This window comes from Melozone crissalis, unplaced genomic scaffold (genome assembly GCF_028551555.1).
Source record: "Melozone crissalis strain CALT ecotype California unplaced genomic scaffold, PUWL_Pcris_2 ptg000036l_1, whole genome shotgun sequence".
NCBI classification, from domain to species: domain Eukaryota; kingdom Metazoa; phylum Chordata; class Aves; order Passeriformes; family Passerellidae; genus Melozone; species Melozone crissalis.
In genome coordinates, this window is record NW_026535814.1 from 11065647 (window position 1) to 11083527 (window position 17881).

The 17881-nt window shown below is 40.4% G+C and overlaps 1 protein-coding gene across 1 annotated transcript in view; it reads left to right on the forward strand.

Moving 5' to 3' along the window:
• RANBP3L (RAN binding protein 3 like) overlaps positions 1–17881 on the forward strand; it is a 56344-nt gene that overhangs the window by 11736 nt on the left and 26727 nt on the right. Inside the window, exons 2-5 of the mRNA XM_054283255.1 lie at positions 7402–7748; positions 7844–8082; positions 17292–17350; positions 17613–17649. Of these exons, the coding sequence (XP_054139230.1) occupies positions 7402–7748; positions 7844–8082; positions 17292–17350; positions 17613–17649 (682 nt within the window). The remainder of the gene's footprint in view (positions 1–7401; positions 7749–7843; positions 8083–17291; positions 17351–17612; positions 17650–17881) is intronic.

A 17881-nucleotide genomic window follows, 5' to 3' on the forward strand; every position in this document is an offset into this window, starting at 1 on the left:
CAACACTCTTAGAGAAATACTGTTTCATTTAGTTGTATTGTGTAATTAAGGCTTTGTTTTTTAACATCAGATTTGGCCAGGGGCACTATATATTTTTGGCTTGATTGCATCCAAGTTTCAATTAATCACAGCAGTAGAAAGGGACTTAAGGGTTTTATTCCTATCCCAATTCTTGGGTAAATGAGAATTGAGTTGGAGAATGTGATTTCTTTCCCCACCAGGGGAAAAAAACCCCTATTTTCATCAATCTGAATAGTTATAGTGATACAACTTTTGCACCCAGAAAATGGTTAAGGAATTTCCTCTGCATGTCTCCAGAAGCAAAAGAAGTGAGAAGGGATTGTTCTGCATGTGCTAAAACACTAATGAGCCCTAACAGCTGAAGCAGCTTTTGCTACTCAGTGATTTACAGATTAATAAAGATTATTGTTAAAAGGGGTAATTCTGAACATTTCATGACCTCCTTGCACAGTGCAGCAAAGAATTTCATTTATTCTTTGCTCTAGGAATTCACTTTGTACTTGCAAAGAACCAAATGAAGACACAAAAAAATGTAGTACTGTGGGACCACAAGGAACTGAATTGATTCTTACAATGCAGTCATCTAATTTGCAAATGGTTGAAAGATAACCCAATGGATAATGAAATCTAGTTTGCCTGAAGTCTGAAGGAATCACCAAAAGTGTCTGTTCTACTGCACAATAATCTGCTGATGCCTCTTGGTAACTGAGTCACCAAATGGAAACCCTTCCAGGAGCACAAAGGGCTCCAGTCTATTTTTTTTTTCAGTAAATATGAACAGTATAATTGTCTTCCATCTAATGGGTGGGAATCTTCTGGGAAATTGCTCCTCTGACATAACAAAACAGTGAAATAGAAAACAATTTTCCTATCATATTAATCCATTTGCTCTTTTCCTGACAGATGACTGAAGCAATAACAATCCTTTCCTCTACATTCTTGTCCTCAAAATTTATGCACCTTCAAGGCATAATTGTGTTAGTACCATAACTTCATCCATTATTAACCAATGTTATTTCTTGTGATGCTAAACTACATTTTCTTGCTATTTAGCATTTACTCAAATGCCACTGTACCCTAGGACAGCTACACAGAGCTTGATGTCCCCAGTCCCCAGAAAACTTGCTGAGGGTGCCCTCAACACCACTGCTCATGCTGCTAACAAAGATGTTAAACAGTGCTGGTAAATGAAGGTAAAACAGAAACCACAGCTAAAGAAGATGCAAACTTACTGCAAAGAGTGTAATGGTTTCAATTTAGGACACGTTCCTCAGCATATGCATCACTAAACATAAGCAACCTGTTAATCAGTGAATTTTCTGCCACTCAAATGCATTTCTGCAGTACAAGCAAGACTTTACAGATGTTTGAAATATTATACATATATAAATTAAAACATAAAAATGAGATTGATAGTAAGTCTTGCAGCTTATTGTGCTTCTGTATTTGATTACAGGTCTGATGGTAATGAGTCCATTTCCTATCCCAGGAGGAATGAGAGTTCAAGGTCAACAGAGGAAAGAATGGAAACTCAATGAAAAAGGGGTGTATTAAAACAGACACCAAAAGAGAATACAGTCCTTGTTAACAGCAAGGCAAAATCTCCAGTTATTCCTTAGCGAAAGCAGGTTTTCACTATAATTGTCAAGGCATGTGTGCACCACTAGACCTCGTGGCATATTCATTTAGCTTTTGTTTTAATCAGTATTTTCTTGCTTTCCTAGACATCTCTTTTTCATTCCTTCTCATTCTGGCAGTTCCATCTCTGGACTAGCTCTTAGAGAAGTCTTTGAGGTGGCTGTTAACATGGCTTGAGGTCAGCTGATAGAGCAGATTTTTGGGAAACTGGAAGAACCTTTTCCAGTCTTCTCCTCTTGAAGAGCAAACAAGACAGCGCATGCTCTGACCCTGTCAGGCTGAGCACAGCAGCAGTTTTATGTCCTAGTCCTCCTTCAATTTTCTTTCACTAATTACTGGAGGCATGTTAATTAAAACCGAGCCTTTTGTACATAGCATTAAGTGATACCAATGATGTCCTGGCATATGTATTACAGAACAACTGGAAAGTTGTCAGGATGTTGAATGGAGTTGATTTACTGAATCACTTACAGCAGAACATGCAGTATTGTCATAGCAACCATGCAGCACAGCATCAGATTTTACATTTTGCAATGCCATGTTGCTGATAACACCCTGTGAAATACATCAGATGGGTGAGAAAGGCAGACAAAGAAAAACAAGAAAATATTCTTTATATCTTATATTTGAACACAAAGATATGACTACAAACGACTGCCATAAAAAAAAAAAAGCCTAAGAAAAAGGCCTGTCTGTTGTGTTTTACAATAAATGGCAGTAAGCATTTTAATGTACACAAAAAGCAGGTATGAATCTACAAATACCTAAATGTTGTGGTTTTTAAAGTATTTATTTTTATGCACAAGCTATTGGAAAGTATTCCACAGAGTTCAGAAGGATAGTTGCCTCAGTGTGGACTACACAAGAAATTATTAATCTCTCTCACTTGGAAGTTGTCTGAAGGGAATCCTTGAGAGTCCATGCTCCTTCTGCAGTCACTAAAGGGACAGTGTCTGTGCTGAGGCAGCGCAGATCACTGGAAAAAATCACTGTAGCGAAACAGCTGCACCTTGCAGGTGAGTTTTGCCTTAAAAAAGCTGGTTTTGAACTAAAAGACAAGTTGTCTTTAAGCAATAGATCCTGCTGAGGCAGGGTAGAGGTTTTTTCTCTGCTGGTCTCTTTCTCAAAGCACAATCCACCACTGTGCCAACACACAACTCTGGAAGTTTCCTCAGGAACTTTGTCCTGGCACAGACAGATTCACAGACAGTCTGACTGCCTCCTCTCAATGCCACCACACTTCCAGAATGTTCCAGACTGACCATGGCCAGAACTCCTGGTGGAGGTTCTGGGGCATTTATGGGGAGAACCAGGGTTATAAAACTCCAATTTCTGATGCTCTGATGTGGGTTCCCACCTGCAACAGACCAGGGCTCCATATCACAACCGCAGACATATCTCTCCTTCCCCGTTTTTCTGTTTCAGTATTTCCTCTCTTAGGGTGATCACATCCTCCAGAACAGCTATATAACCCTTTTCATTTCTTTCCAGTTACGGTTTCAATAGAATTGTTCACTGTTATATAAGTTATTTAGCACTGTTTTGCTTTAATCTTTTAAAAAAGGGATTTGCTAACAAGGAACCTGGTTGCCCTGCCTCAGGGGCAGATCCCAGCAACTGCCCTCTCTGAGTACAGAGTAGAAGCAGAGCAATGGGGCTCTTAATCTAGATGCGTTACTTGAATGCTTGAAATTAGAAAGTAATTTAAGAAAACAGGGATTTGGATACAGAAAACAGGAATGTGTTTTCCTGGAGGCCTTAACATCTCTTACAGTATTTGTTGACAATTCTTTTCTTGATTCCTGCCTGAAATCCAGAAATGTCAGAAGTATTTTGCTTAGTTTTTACAGTGTTGGATGACTTGTTGAATGCTCACTCATGATGTACTCCAAAATGTTGGATCAAATTAAGTATCATTGTCTTGCTAAATACCATTACTGATTTAAAATAATGGTCCAAATATTTCAAATTGAATCATAAAATTAGGCTCTGGAGTAAAAGTTGCTCTGTACATGTGTGTTTGGATTTATGATACTGCCCTTACATATTTTCAGATAAAGTTTTTCTAGTCTTTGACTTAGTACTGCATCAAGTCCTGATGAAAAGTTTGTATACTCTACAATACAAAGCTCATATAGAATGAGTCAAAAATTGGCTAGTGTTGCTCAAAAAGTAGCTGTCTTTGGGGAAATCACCAGTGAATATGTGTGGGTTTTCTAGACATTGGAAGCCTGCAGCTGTTCTACACTTACATCAACAATCTACAGACGGCATAATGATTTAGGAGGGGGTTGTCTAGCTGGCTTTGTGACTCAGGCTTATTTAAAGAATAAACTCTTTCATAAGAAAAAATACAATGTTAAAAGTCTAGCAGTGGGAGTGTGTGGTTCTGCTGAGAGTGGAGAAATGCACTGGGAGCAGCCCTGGCTCTGGGAGGACTGTGTGTGCATTCGTGTGTGGTGTTACAGCAGCCCTGCTCTCCTGCCCTGCACGTTCAGAGGATGTGCTGGGGACAAACACAGCTTGTGTGGGCTCAGATGTTCGTGCCATCAAAAAAAGAACCTATGGGGGGTAGAGAGTGTGAAGAAAGGCATTTAAAGAACATTAAAACCATCAGGGACAGGCAACATGAGTTCACAGAGGGAAATTTACGTTCATCTCATCTGGTATCTTTCTACAAGAAGGTCAGCTGTGTAGTGGGTGAAGGGAAGGGAGTGGATGTTTTCTGGGTTTTAGTAAGGCCTTTGATCCTTTTGTCCTTCATAGCATCCTCCTGGGAAAGTTGTCCAGCAGTGGGGTGAGCAGGCTCACGGTGTGCTGGGTGAAGAACAGGTTGGATGGCAGAGCTCAAAAGGGACTACACTGACTGGTGACCATTTCTCAGTAGTGTTCCTCAGAGATCAAGTCCAGGGTCAGGTCTGTGCTCTGCATGCAGGAGGTGAATGCACTTGTGCTGGTTTCAGCTGGGGGACAGCTAATTTTCACAATAGCTAGTACAGGGCTATGTTTTGGATTTGTTCTGAACATGGCTGAGACTGCACAGATGTTTTTGTTATTGCTGAGCAGAGCTTACACAGGGCCAAGGCCTTTTCTGCTTTTGAACGGCGATGCTGGCAGTGAAGATGGGAGGAGACAAATCCAGAACAGGTGATCCAAACTGACCAAAGGGATATTCCACACCATGTGACATCATGCTCAGGATATAAACTGGGGGGAAGAAGCAGAGGGGAATATTTGGATTGATGGCATTTGTCTTCCCAAGTCACTTTACATTTGATGGGACTCTACTCTTCTGGAGATGGATGAACACCTGCTTGCCCATGGGAGGTGGTGACTTATTCCTTGTTTTCCTTGGCTTTTGCTTTCCCTATTACACTCTCTTTATCTCAAACCACGAGTTTTCCAGCTTCTACCCTTCCAATTCTCTCCCTGATACTGGAAAATGAGGGACAGAGTGAGTGGCTGCTTGGGGCTCAGCTGCTGGCTGGGGTTAAACCTCAACAGCACTGTTACCACATTTGATATTAATTATATTCCCTCCTAACATTTTAATAAGTGGAGAATAAGGGTTTGGTTGAGTGATTAATGTATCTGTATATTAAAATGAATGTATTTTGCTTATTTTATTCATGTTAAATAAGGAATTCTCAAATGTTATCTTTGGATAAGTAGGAGTAATGTGAGTGCATCATGCTGACATTCCCAGAACCTGTGCTGTCCTTGGAGGTTCTGTTGATAGATACAGGTCTGCAGAGAAGAGTGCCACAGAAGTCAATACAGCAGGACATATGCAGGCATTTTCAGGATTTTGTCTGAACACTAGTTGCAAACACTTGGTTTTGTTTATTATAACTGAGTGTTCAGAAAAGTGTTAGACTAATAATTAAATTATAATGACTTTGATCTAGGATTCACAGTTACTTTGCCTATCAAAGAACATTGCACCATTCAGAGCTTGAACTAATAGGAATTCATAGGAATTCATTGTGACCTAGGAGGAGTAGACCCAGGTAACTACTCTGCTTTTTACTTTTCTCTCTCTTAATACAAAATTAATTTCATCTTGATGTGATGAAAAACTACTTATGGAGAAGCTAATTGTTTATTAACTTCCATATTCATAGTTAAAATGTCAAAAAATAGATATGTGTGCTTTATGATTTCCAAATAATTTCACCTTTCTTTTTACTTTTAGTTGCCAATTTCGGATGATGTTATGTACCAGCTTGGCTGTCACAATATATTAAAGATTTTATTATTTAATGGAGTTTGACAAAGAAAATGAATATAGTATTAAGATAGGATATAAGAATAGTGATGCTGAGTGGTACCACAGAATCCTTTCTTGAGCAGTGGTTAGCAATGGATGCTGAGGCTGAGAACAGGAGAGGATAATGTGATGTTTCCACAGAAATACTTTCTCCTTCTCCAGCAGTTATCCTTATGGATATCTATTGATCCCACACAACTCTATAAAGGCGGTTATAGGGAGTTAAAGGCATTAATTTCAAATATCTATATCTGTTGTCAGACAGTGCAGTTGGTTTCACTGGACAAATTAGACATAGCTCTGTGCCATTACCTTTTCTGCAACTGCCTAATGGCCACCTCCACCTGGAGCAGGGTGTTTGTGAATTCAAAAGAAATAATGACTGAAAAATTTTGAACAGTGTATCTCAGAAGATAACCAGAATGTATGACAAAAGTATAAAACAATGAAATGTTATTCAGAAGCTGGAATAGTAGTGTTGCACTTAACAGTAACTAGACAGTATTCAACTTAAACTGAAAACTTGCAAAACAAAAATTACAAACTTCATGCAAGACTGTGACTGCTGTGAAATGTGACGATGAAGTGCACACCACAAGTCAAGGACCTATTGAGGTTTATACAGAGGTGGCACATACAATTCACAAAAATACCGAGTTCTAACAATTAAGGCTCAGGTTTCTGCACCCCAAGTGTTATGTTCAGTTTGGGACTCTCACCACAGGATAATGAGGTGCTGGAGCATGTCCAGAGAAGGAGGGTGTAGCCAGGTGGAGCTCGGCCTCTTCTTCCAGAAAACAAGCAACAGGACAAGAGGAAATGGGCCTCAAGTTGCTCCAGGAGAAATTTAGCTTGTGTATTAGGAAAATTTCCCTCACCAAAAGGGTTGTCAGGTACTGGAACAGGCTGCCAGAGGAAGTGGTAGAGTCATCATCCCTGAAGGTATTTAAAAAAGGTTTAGATGTGGTACTTGGAGACATGGTTTAATGAGGAACTTGGCAATGCTGGGTTAAGGTAGGACTTTGATCTTAGAAGTATTTTCCATTCGAAAAGTTTCTCTGATTCTTCTGCAGAAGGGTTAAATGGCACACTTTAGAAGTTATGCCAACACACACTGAGTCTCTAATGACGGAAAACCACGGAGCATCTGTGTGCTCTTGGACTTCTTGCATCTTTTTTTCTTTGTTTCTTTGGAACATTTGATATTGGCTGTGCAAAGACACCAGATTAGACAAGACATAAGAGTCTGCTTCTGCCTTTTTGTCTTGAACTGTTATGATTACAGGCAGTTTGACACCAGGCCTGCAATACATTATGGCCTGAAATCGCTCCCACTTGAAGAATCTCGGGCCGCTGCCATTTAAGAGAGCAGCAGGACGCACGGGCGAGGCTTCAGACCTCGCAGCACAGCGCGTCTGGAAGGAGGGACCGCAACACCTTTTTGTGCTGACGCTGCACTTGGTTCACGTCAGCCTGCGAACCACCGCGGTGCTCGCCTACCCTGCCTGATATTTCATCTTCTTTTTGACAACAAAAAAGCCAAAAAAAAACACCCACAGCAGGCACAGTACGCACGGGACCTCACCCGTGACCGAGCCCCGCAGCTCCCCCGCCCGCCCTCTCTCCCTCCCCGCGTTCCCGTGCCCGGCTTTCCTCCCGAGTCCCCTCCCATGTCCCGCCCCGCGGGCGAGGAGCCGGCCCCGGGCTCCATCCCCGGGCTGTCCCCGCCGGCTGCCGGCGCCGCCCCAGCGCTGTCTGGCTACGGGGAGCGCCGCCCGTCCGCACCGGCGTCCCGCGGCCCCGAGCGGCTCGGGGGCAGGTTTGCAGAGCCGGCCCCGGCGTATATAACGTGTCTGATTGCCTATAGAGAGAGAGATGTGTATAAAAGGGTACTCATGCTGACCTCATAATAAGAAACGAGCCAATTCCCGCTCGCAAAGGGAATGTGTTATGTGCAGGCACGCCGTGCTCCTGCGCTGGCTGTGACAGAGCCCGGCGGGGTGCGAAGGTGCCCGACCTTCCCAAGAGAAGAGAGTGGCCCGGTGGTCCCCGGGCTCTGCGCCGAGCTGCTCACCTGCAAGAACAGACCATGCCCAGGCCCTGCCGAGGCTCCCGCGGCAGCACGCTAGATCCCGAGGAGGAATGCTTTACAGGTAGGTTTGGTTAGCTGTTGTTTTTTGCATGTCTCTTGTGTTCCCCCGGGTTTTTTTGGGAATGGGATGAACACAAAGAATGTGTTGGTTGGTAACAGTGCGGTGTGTAATGCAAAACAAGAGCTTGGCCGGCTGTGCTGTTTTATTACATTGTTTTTACTGGTAATCTGTCGGAAACCTCCAATTCATATTTTACTCGAGGAAAGGACACTACCAGATGTGTGTATGTGGACTCTCTATGCTTCTGACAGTGTTAACTCCCCCGCCCTTCGAGCTTTCTGCAGCTTTCCTAAATGCTTGGCCTGACAATGGGTGGGAATAGCACTGGCATTCCTGGCCATACCTGGAAGCAACACTCGTTTTCCTGGACATTCATGCCCTGACGTGCCCTGCACCTTGAGAGCAAAACTGTCCTGCCCTAGCTCCTCAGACTGAGGCCTGTCTGCAGAAGTGGACAGCAAAATCCCCTGTTTAGGTAGTGAGGAGAGCCATGAATTAAGAGCATTTATCAGTGTCATTAAAAACTGATGAGGATGCATAACGAAAACAAGTGCTAATATAAAGGACTTTTTGCAGATAATTCCACCAACCATTGTTTACTACAGGGGTTGATGAGTGAACCGAAATTACCAAGAGGACTTTCAAGGGATAAGCCTGATGTTATGACTGATACATTTTAGAGAGGTTGGACTAATTTGTCAGTTGACCAGCCTTTCAGTTTTTGCTTAATAATGAGCACGCAGTCCAGCCTACTCACTGCAATTTATGGATGTGTGAGTGTTGGTGGATCATGACCTTATTACTTGTACAGTTCAATTTCTGCACAAACCCCCTGAGGGTTACTTCTGTGTTGTCTCGTAAGGATTTATGAAATTTAAATTTGTACAATGCCCTGAAAAGGATAACAGTTTTTATGCCTACTAATTTTATTGCCCTTGCATTGGGTATTTTCCTGGCTTTTACAATAGATTAAAAATTCTGAGCAGTGGGATGTTTCAGTGTTTCTAAAATAATTTTTGGTTATGCTTTTTGGCACAGTCCTGCTGGTCTACTGACACAGTTACTTCTGAGCTTGCAGCACTGCTAAAATAACACTGCAGTGATGAGACTCTCAAAAATACTTTCTTCACTCTAATGTTTGAAATAAAGCCAACTGGGTTACATTTCTCTCAGAAATTATGTTACAATGTTGCTGAGATAGGGTAGTTTTTATTGCTATTTTAATGCCTGTTTATGTTATACCCAGATAAAAGATGAGAAGTGTGCTCTACAGAGGTGAGTGGGTGTGACATATGCTGTATCTATAAACACTTCCACAGGCTGTTACCTGAATTTCCATGGCTGAAGAGAAATATTTTAAATTTTAAATCTCATCTCTCACATGGCATGCGATGAACCACAGTGGGAGCTAGGGGCATTAGATGGAATTTTTTTGATAGAAGAACCCCTTCCACCCTAATCCCTATCTGCGCTTAGAATCTGTAGCATTGAGAAGAGTGACTTAGGAGAGGATGAACATGTCTTATAATGTTAAGAGTCTGATTATGCAGGACTGTGCCCTCATGAAGAATCCTTGCTCTCATAACTGCTGCCACTGATGACAGGGAAATTATTTATGTGGGTTATGAACTATTTCTATAACAAAGGGTGTGCAATATTGGAGTCCCAAAAATGTAGTAAAGCCGTCCTAGGAAAAATTCCTTCAGGAGTTTTATTTTGCAAATTGTCAATTAGATGAACTGTATTCTTTCTGAGTGCAATGAAACAGAAACTCCCTTCTTTGATGATGTACTCTGGGCTGATCCAGACAGGGAGGTGTGAAGTTATTTACTGGTTTCCCCAAACTGTATTTACAGGATGCTGTGTGAACCCAAGATAAGCAATGTGCCCTTCATATTTACTACAGGGTGTTTGAACAGAGCCCAGTGCTGTGTCCAGCAGTCTCTTCATGGGCCACTGAAGTACAGTTGCTCCTGCAGCAAGGACAGCCAGTGGCCAAATATCAGTGATATATGTTTAAATTCTCTAGAAATAAAATTTACAACAATGGGTGGTCCCTTTTTTTGCAAATAATAAAAAACTTTGTCAAAGATTTCATCTCAAGAGTTTTGAAGTACTTTATTTTAACCATACTCAAAGTATTTTTTAACTATTTAGAACGATTTCTATTGAACTTATTTGGAAAATCAGGATTCATGAGGAATTGTTGGAAATTTGTTGATTCACTGACATTCAGAAGAGTATTATAAAAGAAAAAAAATTCCATTAGCATACAGGTCTGGAACTAGGACTAAGATACTGAAGCTGTATGTTGTTGTATAGCAACATGCTTCTCTGATACCATTGTGTATGGGAAACTCTCCTGATTAGAATTTCGTTTGATTTATAACCTTATTTCCCTTTGTCTATGGGAAACTCTTCTGATTAGAATTTAATTTGATTTATTACCTTATTTTTATTTCTTATTTAGTGTTTACAGATTAAATAAAACCCCTTACGTACATATAATAGATGTAGATGGAAATTGAAGCAATCGATCTTGTATTACAACGTCTCTAGCAAAAAACAATTATGTAAGCTTGCCTGGAAAATCCCCAGTCATGGTATTAAAACTGATCTTATTTTTTAAGACAGTTGTCTTAGAAAGGATTAAATATGCTTCACAAGAAGAATCAAAAGTATGAAGACTAATAGATGAGAATCTGAAAGTAGGTTTCCAAGGTTTCCAGGCCCACATTTAGAGCTCTACTTAGTGACCTGTTTTTGCAAAGGTGCTGCCAGCTGTGTGTGTGAATTCCATAGGAATGCTCGCCTGCCCACCACTTCTGGGAACAACCTGTAACTCTGGGTCAGCAATGGGAAATTTCATAAGCCTTTTCTCATAGTCCTTTTAAGTTGATCCATTTTATTAAGTTGGTTGCATGAAGTTCGAGGACACCCCCATTTTGCCTCATGTCATGTGTCTTAAATATTTAAGTTTTGGCAGAGGAAAGCCTGGCTTACATAGAGGGGCCACGGAGGGACCCGAGATGCTGGCTGGCAGCACTGTGGCACTTTCTCTTGGCTGTGAACTGACTCTGTTTGATGTTGTGAACTTCCATGACTATTTTAAAACCAGAAACTATGGTTCTGTTGTGGGTTTGGCAAATCCTGTTCTTGAATTCTCCTTGAGAGAAGGCAACAGTTTTTGTTAACTTCCATCTAATTTTAGATGAAAATGGTCCATCACTGGAAATACTGACAGATGTCTTTTGTATCAAAAGCCAGAAACTATATTTAGACATGATCCCAAGCTTAGAGAGTATAATATTTTGTAAATTTACCTTGTTTCTTTTTTTCACTATATGTATTTTTCTTCTGCCTGTTGCAGTTTTGCTGTCTAAAGTATTGGTAGTTTTCTATGTTTTTGCAGCATTTTGAATAAAAATTAGTCCTATTATTACAACTCTGGTGCTCCTTGAAGTCACTAATGTACAGATCATCATCTAGCATAGTGAAAATAATTAATTTTATTAAATTCTTTTATTAATTTTATTTATCAATGTAAATTTCTCAATCCATATCTCCCACTTAAATGCTAGTCCATTGTTGCTTCTTTTCTTTCATGTATATTGCCACAAAATTTTGACTTAGTGTTTTTTCAAGTAATAGCTGTACAGAGCCCATATTCATTAGTGACAAAGTTTTTCCATGGGGTTTTTTTCCCTTATTACTTTAGTGACATGAAACCGCTTTGGGGGATGTAGCAACTGAAGTGACATTAAATCTACTTTTCTTCTCAACATCTTCCCAAATTACATGTTCTCATTGAGGCAGTTTAAACGTGAAACAATCAAAATGGCAGTTTTATGTGCAAGAATTTATTATAATAATAATAATCAATAGATTCACAAATCAATATATTAATTTCTTTTGGTTAGAGTTCTGTGGGAACCAGCAATCTAAGCTGTAGCATCAAAATAGAGCAGAGTCTCTGCTTCTGTTTTTGCACATTATAGCAATAACATGCAAAGCTTCCAAAATATGCTGTAGCATATCAGAGCACAGAAACTTGATAATTCAATATCATGGTCTTATGATTTGATAGAATAAAATTATAAGCTAATAATAAATTATCATGTAGTCTTTGTGTGTTGTGCAGTGCTTACTAGGATGCTGTAAAGCAAAAGTTGGATGCAGTTAAAAGTTTTGTAAGTCAGTGAAATTATTTGGACATTATGCAATTTTCAAGTATCATATTCTATTTGAGAAAGCTTTTTTCTGATTAAGAAGGGGATTTCTGTTTGGTTTTGGTTTGTGCCATTATTTTCCTTTTTGTTTGTTTTATTTATTTAATGTTATGATATGTGGACCCTGGCTTAATGCTGGGTGTTACCAAAACCACTCTTTCACTCCCTCAGCTGGACTGGGGAGAGAAGATGGAAGGCTCATGAGTTGAGATAAGGACAGGGAGAGAACACTCAGCATTTACCATCAGAGGAAAAAGAGGGAAAGTAAATTTAGTAAAATACCAGTCAAATTTGAATTAGAATATGCTAGTGAGAACTAAACCCAATTCTTTAAAAAAAAAGTCTTCCCACCCTTCACATCTTTAACTTCACTCCCTCCTTTCTCTGCCTACTCTCACTGGGCAGGTGCATGGGCGATGGGGGCTATGGTCAGCTCTGTCACATGTTCTCTCTGCCACTTCTTCCTTGCCACAGGAGGGACTCCTCACACTCTTCCCCTGCTCCAGGATCATTCCCACAGGAGACAGTCCTCCATGAACTTCTATGGCTTCAGTCCCTTCCACAGGCTGTCATTTTCCAAGAATTCATCCTGTGTGGGCCCACAGTGGTGTCACAGCTCCTGCCAGGAGCCTGCTCCAGTGAGGGGCTCTCTGCTCAGGCCACAGCTCCTGCCAGGAGCCTGCTCCAGTGAGGGGCTCTCTGCACAGGCCACAGCTCCTGCCAGGAGCCTGCTCCAGCACGGGCTTCCATGGGGTCCCAGCTTCCTTCAGGCACACCCAGCTGCTCTGCTGTGGCTCCTCCAGGGGCTGCAGGGGAATCTCTGCTCCCCCCTGGGCCTGCAGGGCCTGCAGGGGCACAGCTGCCTCACTATCCAGTCTCCTTCACTGACTTTGGTGTGTGCAGAGCTGTTCCTCTCTTACATTCTCACTCCTCTCACAGCTGCAGTTCTCCTTGTGAAGTACTTTTTTGCCCTTCTAAATTCATTATCCCAGAGATGCTGCCACTGCTGGGCTCAGCCTTGCCAAGCAACTGGTCGATCTTTACTTTAAAAAATGTGTAAGTTTTTGCTATGGGTATGAATTAAAGAATTTTCAGTCTTCTAGTCAGTTTGTTAATGATGAAGATGTAACAGATTTAATTTTTAAAAATTGAAAACATAAAAATTAACTGTTTAAACATCAGAAATAAACAACTTGTATTGAGATCACAAGTCATATCTTACCTTCTGAAAGATTTGAGGGAATTTTTTTGCATTTCTTTGAGAGGAACAGAGAAACAGTACTGTCACCACTTTTGGCATAATTTCAGGTGTAGTACTGCCTGAAAATTAGAAACAGTGCTTATATTCTCTCCACTGTGCACTTAGCCCTCAAAGGTTATGGATCATTTATCTGTGTTTAGGGTAGTATGGAACAAAATTTTCAAAATCTTCAGCATCCCACTTATTTTTTAATGTATGTATTTTGTGAAGTCTCAATAGCTTTGAAACAGGCAATAGCAATGGAAGTGGAGAGTGGAATGTCGCAGCAAAGACAGAGAGACTCTTACATCTCGTGGACAATGCTGGCTTTTAGAATACAAGCAAATCTGGTGAAAGCGATTTTACATTATTTCTTGTATGTTATTTTGGCTAGTGCTCCTAAGGCCTCAGGCAGCATTTACTTTTTCCCAGAATGCTCTTTGAAATGGAATGCAGTCTCCATCCTGCAACCCGGGCACCTTCCATGTCAGGTAGCTCAGGTGGGAGCACATTTGATAGGGCTTCTGTGCAAGACAGGAGGCTGGAGCTGGGACGCCATCCAGGTGAGATCTCAGACCAAGAAATGTTTCTAATGCATCTTCCAGGCAAGGGCCTGTTTTGGTCTTTGAATACAGCAAACATTTTATTCTGATTCAGCAGCTTCAGGGGAACTGTAGCAAGGGAGAGAGAGCCCAGTCTGTGGTGATTATTCATGTGCAGACAGGTTCTGTGTCTGGACTCCTGGCTGAGGCTGGTGGGTTATTCCAGTCCTTGCAGCCAGAGGCAGCTCATTTGACATTATTTTCTGGTAACTTTTCCAACAGCCTCTTTTATCCACAAGTGCCAAGCTAGCGAGGACTGGAGCGTCCCGGTCTGAAGCAGGCACTAGCCAGCCCATGTCTGTCTGTGTCCTGGTGGTGCTGATGAGGGAGGATGGCTCCAGCCCACCCATTCCTGTTCCTCTGTGTGCATTTGCCTGTGCCTGGCCTTGGGGGCTGCTGCCTGTTCCTGTGGCTGAGTCTGGCACTTCTCTTGCAGCCAGCACAGCCACCCTGCCAGAGGCAGACTCAGAATGGGGAATGAAGGGGAGAAATGCAGAGGGACATACCAGTGTTAAAATTACCACATCAACACGACTGTGGTAACTCCTTGATGGCCTTGTGTTACATCCACAAGAAGCTCTGGGTGTCTTTTTCTGTGGAGATCAGCTGCAGATGTGTTGTGCCTGAATATCTGAGAAGCTGAAAATGTAAGTGGAAATTTATGCTTAGGATAAATATATATATAACACAAATATATTTTTAAAACTCTGTTATGAACAGCCTGATTGAGGAGTGAAGATCTTACTGATGAGCTTTGTGGAGTATGCTTCAGGAATTACAAAAAGGTTTTCTTGATTGGAGTAGAAGCATTATAGAACTGTACAAACTATAAATAACTGTGGCAGCCTCAGCAACCTCTGACTTAATCTACAGGCAGCTCTTTGGCTCAAGAGCAGTAGCTGGGATATATTCTTTATATTTACTGCAATATTAAAATACGGATATTTATCTTTGAAGGGTACCATTATGCCGTAGCTTCATGTATTTCTGTTGGTAATTAAGCAGTTATGGTTTTTTTCTTCTTTTGGGTTTTAAAATATTATTGGAATCTTCTCACTATTTCAAATGTAGTGGGCTTTCTTAATTCCTTCAAATCCCCTAGAGCCTTTTAGGTCTAGGAAAAGTTAACTCTGTCAGAGAAAGTCAATTGCTTCTTCACAGCAGTTCATTCTTTGCTAATTCCATTCTTTGGAGCAGAAAATGTATCTTTAAAAATAGTGTAAGCTTCTGAGCTTGAGGATTACTGAGAAGAGTATGAAGGTTTCTGCAGTTACTCTTTTCGTATTTTTCCTTAATTCAATAAGAATGCCAGTTTTGGGGTTTTTGTTTCTTTTTAAGGGGACAGAAAAAAGCCTATTCTCTTCAAAAAAATCATATTTAAGTGCAATACTATTGTTCATGTGTGCCACTCCCCTCTAGTGAATAGAAGTGGAATTGCTTCGTGTTGTGCCATGTCATTGACCCTCTAGCTGCAACCAGATCATGGAATTTTTCTTCAACTTTCAATGACAGAGAGTTATCTTTATTTCAGTGGAACAATGTGAACTTTTTTCTGCTTTTTCTATTTAGTAAGAAATAGGCTCTCATTGCAAAGCATGCTAAATTTGTTAAATCCTGTCCTTTGCACACACACAATGCCCAAGTAAAAATAAAATTAACAACAGCAAAACTGTAGTAGTTTTTCCTCTGTCTGTATATCCCTGGGTTTGAGTGAAATTTTCATGCTCCTTGCCCCTTTTTGCATACATGAAGCATTTATTTTAACAATGTTTACTTTTTCCTTGATAGTTGAATAAATTTTTGGTGTAGTAATCTTAACTCTTCCATGATAGGTTGATGTTTGCATTATTAAACCTTTGAGTAATTGATACCAAAGCTCGAGTTGTTTGGTCACAGATAAGTGTGTAGTTCTAGGTAAAAATACCTATCCACATATTTTCACTTGGATGTTTTTGTTAAAGAGGTAACAGAGGAAAAGAGTTTTACAAAAATGTTGTGTATGTAATAAGTATTCTGTCAAATGTCAGCTAACAAGGCACCAAGTGTGAGATTTCTCTGGCCAGAAGCCAGTGAAATAGCTCAGCAGTCACCCTAGTCTGAACTCTGTGCTCATCAGCCCTCGAGAGAAATACATGCATTTAGCTTTCCATTTGTCATCGAAAGCACACAGCTAAAATATGTTCATAGCCAGAAGCTGATTGTTTCTGTTTACTGCACATGACAGATCAAGCTAGAATGACATGAATCCTGTATGGGATGGTCTTTAAAAAAAGATCTGTTTGTGTCTGCTTTTTTGCCCCTTAATTGTGCCCTTAATTCATATAATAAATGTGTCATTAATTCATATAATAAATGTGTCATTAATCAGTAGTGCTGGTGAAAACAGCTTTTTCTTTTACACTGACAACCAAATGTAGTCCATTAGAGTTGCACTGGCTGTGAAGGCCACAAGCCTAACAAAGTAAACAGCCTGAAGAAGTTGTATGAGATGTAGAAGTAGTAAACCCTAAATCAACATAAACTCTGATGTGAGGCAAATGTAAGCAGAAAAATATTTCATAGAAAAAAAGAGTATAGATCCAAGATATTTAGTTATGTCTAAGAGATGCAGAGGTATGCTGAGACTAAAATTTGCTCTATAGAGTTCCATATGTTTATTTGGCATACACACTCATGAAAACTGACCCTAGACATCCACCTTCCTGAAGCTTAAAGAGCAAAATGTATGAATGTAGCTGAAAGTGTAACACATTCTCTTGTTTTCCTTCCTTTAGGATAGTGTACATTTCACATCTTTGCTCTTTTCTGCTACGCAAAGATGCAGTTCACCCTTGTTCTTAAAGGATGGCAGATGTTTCTTTAAAGGTTAAAACACTTTTTTTTCTTTTAAAAAGATAAATACTAAAAATATGAGGCCAAATCCCATGGCATCTAGTTAGGCAAAACTCATACTCAGATTTGGGGATTTTAGCTTTGCTTTTCCTAATGTACTGTACTGTATATCACTGCATCTCTTTATTTTCTTCCTTTGTAACAAAAGGATAAATTCCTGTTTGTTATTGCACAGCATTTTCAAAGCTCTAATTTATAAATACTATTATGGAATTGTTATTGAAAACTATCTCTTCTCTTTTCCAGAGAAATCAGTGCTTGCCCAGCCAACATTTGTTTTTGAGAAGAAGGATCGTTCTTTGAAGGTAAAAAGCCTTTTTTTCTCCCTTTCTCATTATTGATAAAAATTGGTAAGAAATAGGGATTCTGTAGACAGTTATCCTGGCAGCAGTATAAGATTTTAGCCCTGCTTAACAATTGTAATAAATGGTCTGAAAATAGAACAAGGAAGAATAGAAAACAGAAACAAGACTTAATGCATATACGCTGGACTGTTGTACTTCATGTCTCTGTCTAGAAAACGATTGTTCTATTTCACTGACCTTTCCATGCTTATTTTTTTTCCAGCGGCCTGCAGAAGACCCAGTTTGCAAAGCTGAAAATGGTAATCACCACCTCACTGAAACAGCATAATATAACCGAGTTATTCATAGGTCTGCCTATTTCCTGTGAAAACAGTGTTTGGACTCTTTCTAGGAGCAGGGGCAAATACCAGTTACCAGACTAAGATGTTGTGGGTTGTAGAGCCACCTACTCTGTCCTAATATACATGTCCCTGTCTTCCCTCAAGTTCTTCCATCTTACCTCTCATATTTACCAGAAAGACAAGCTCCAGA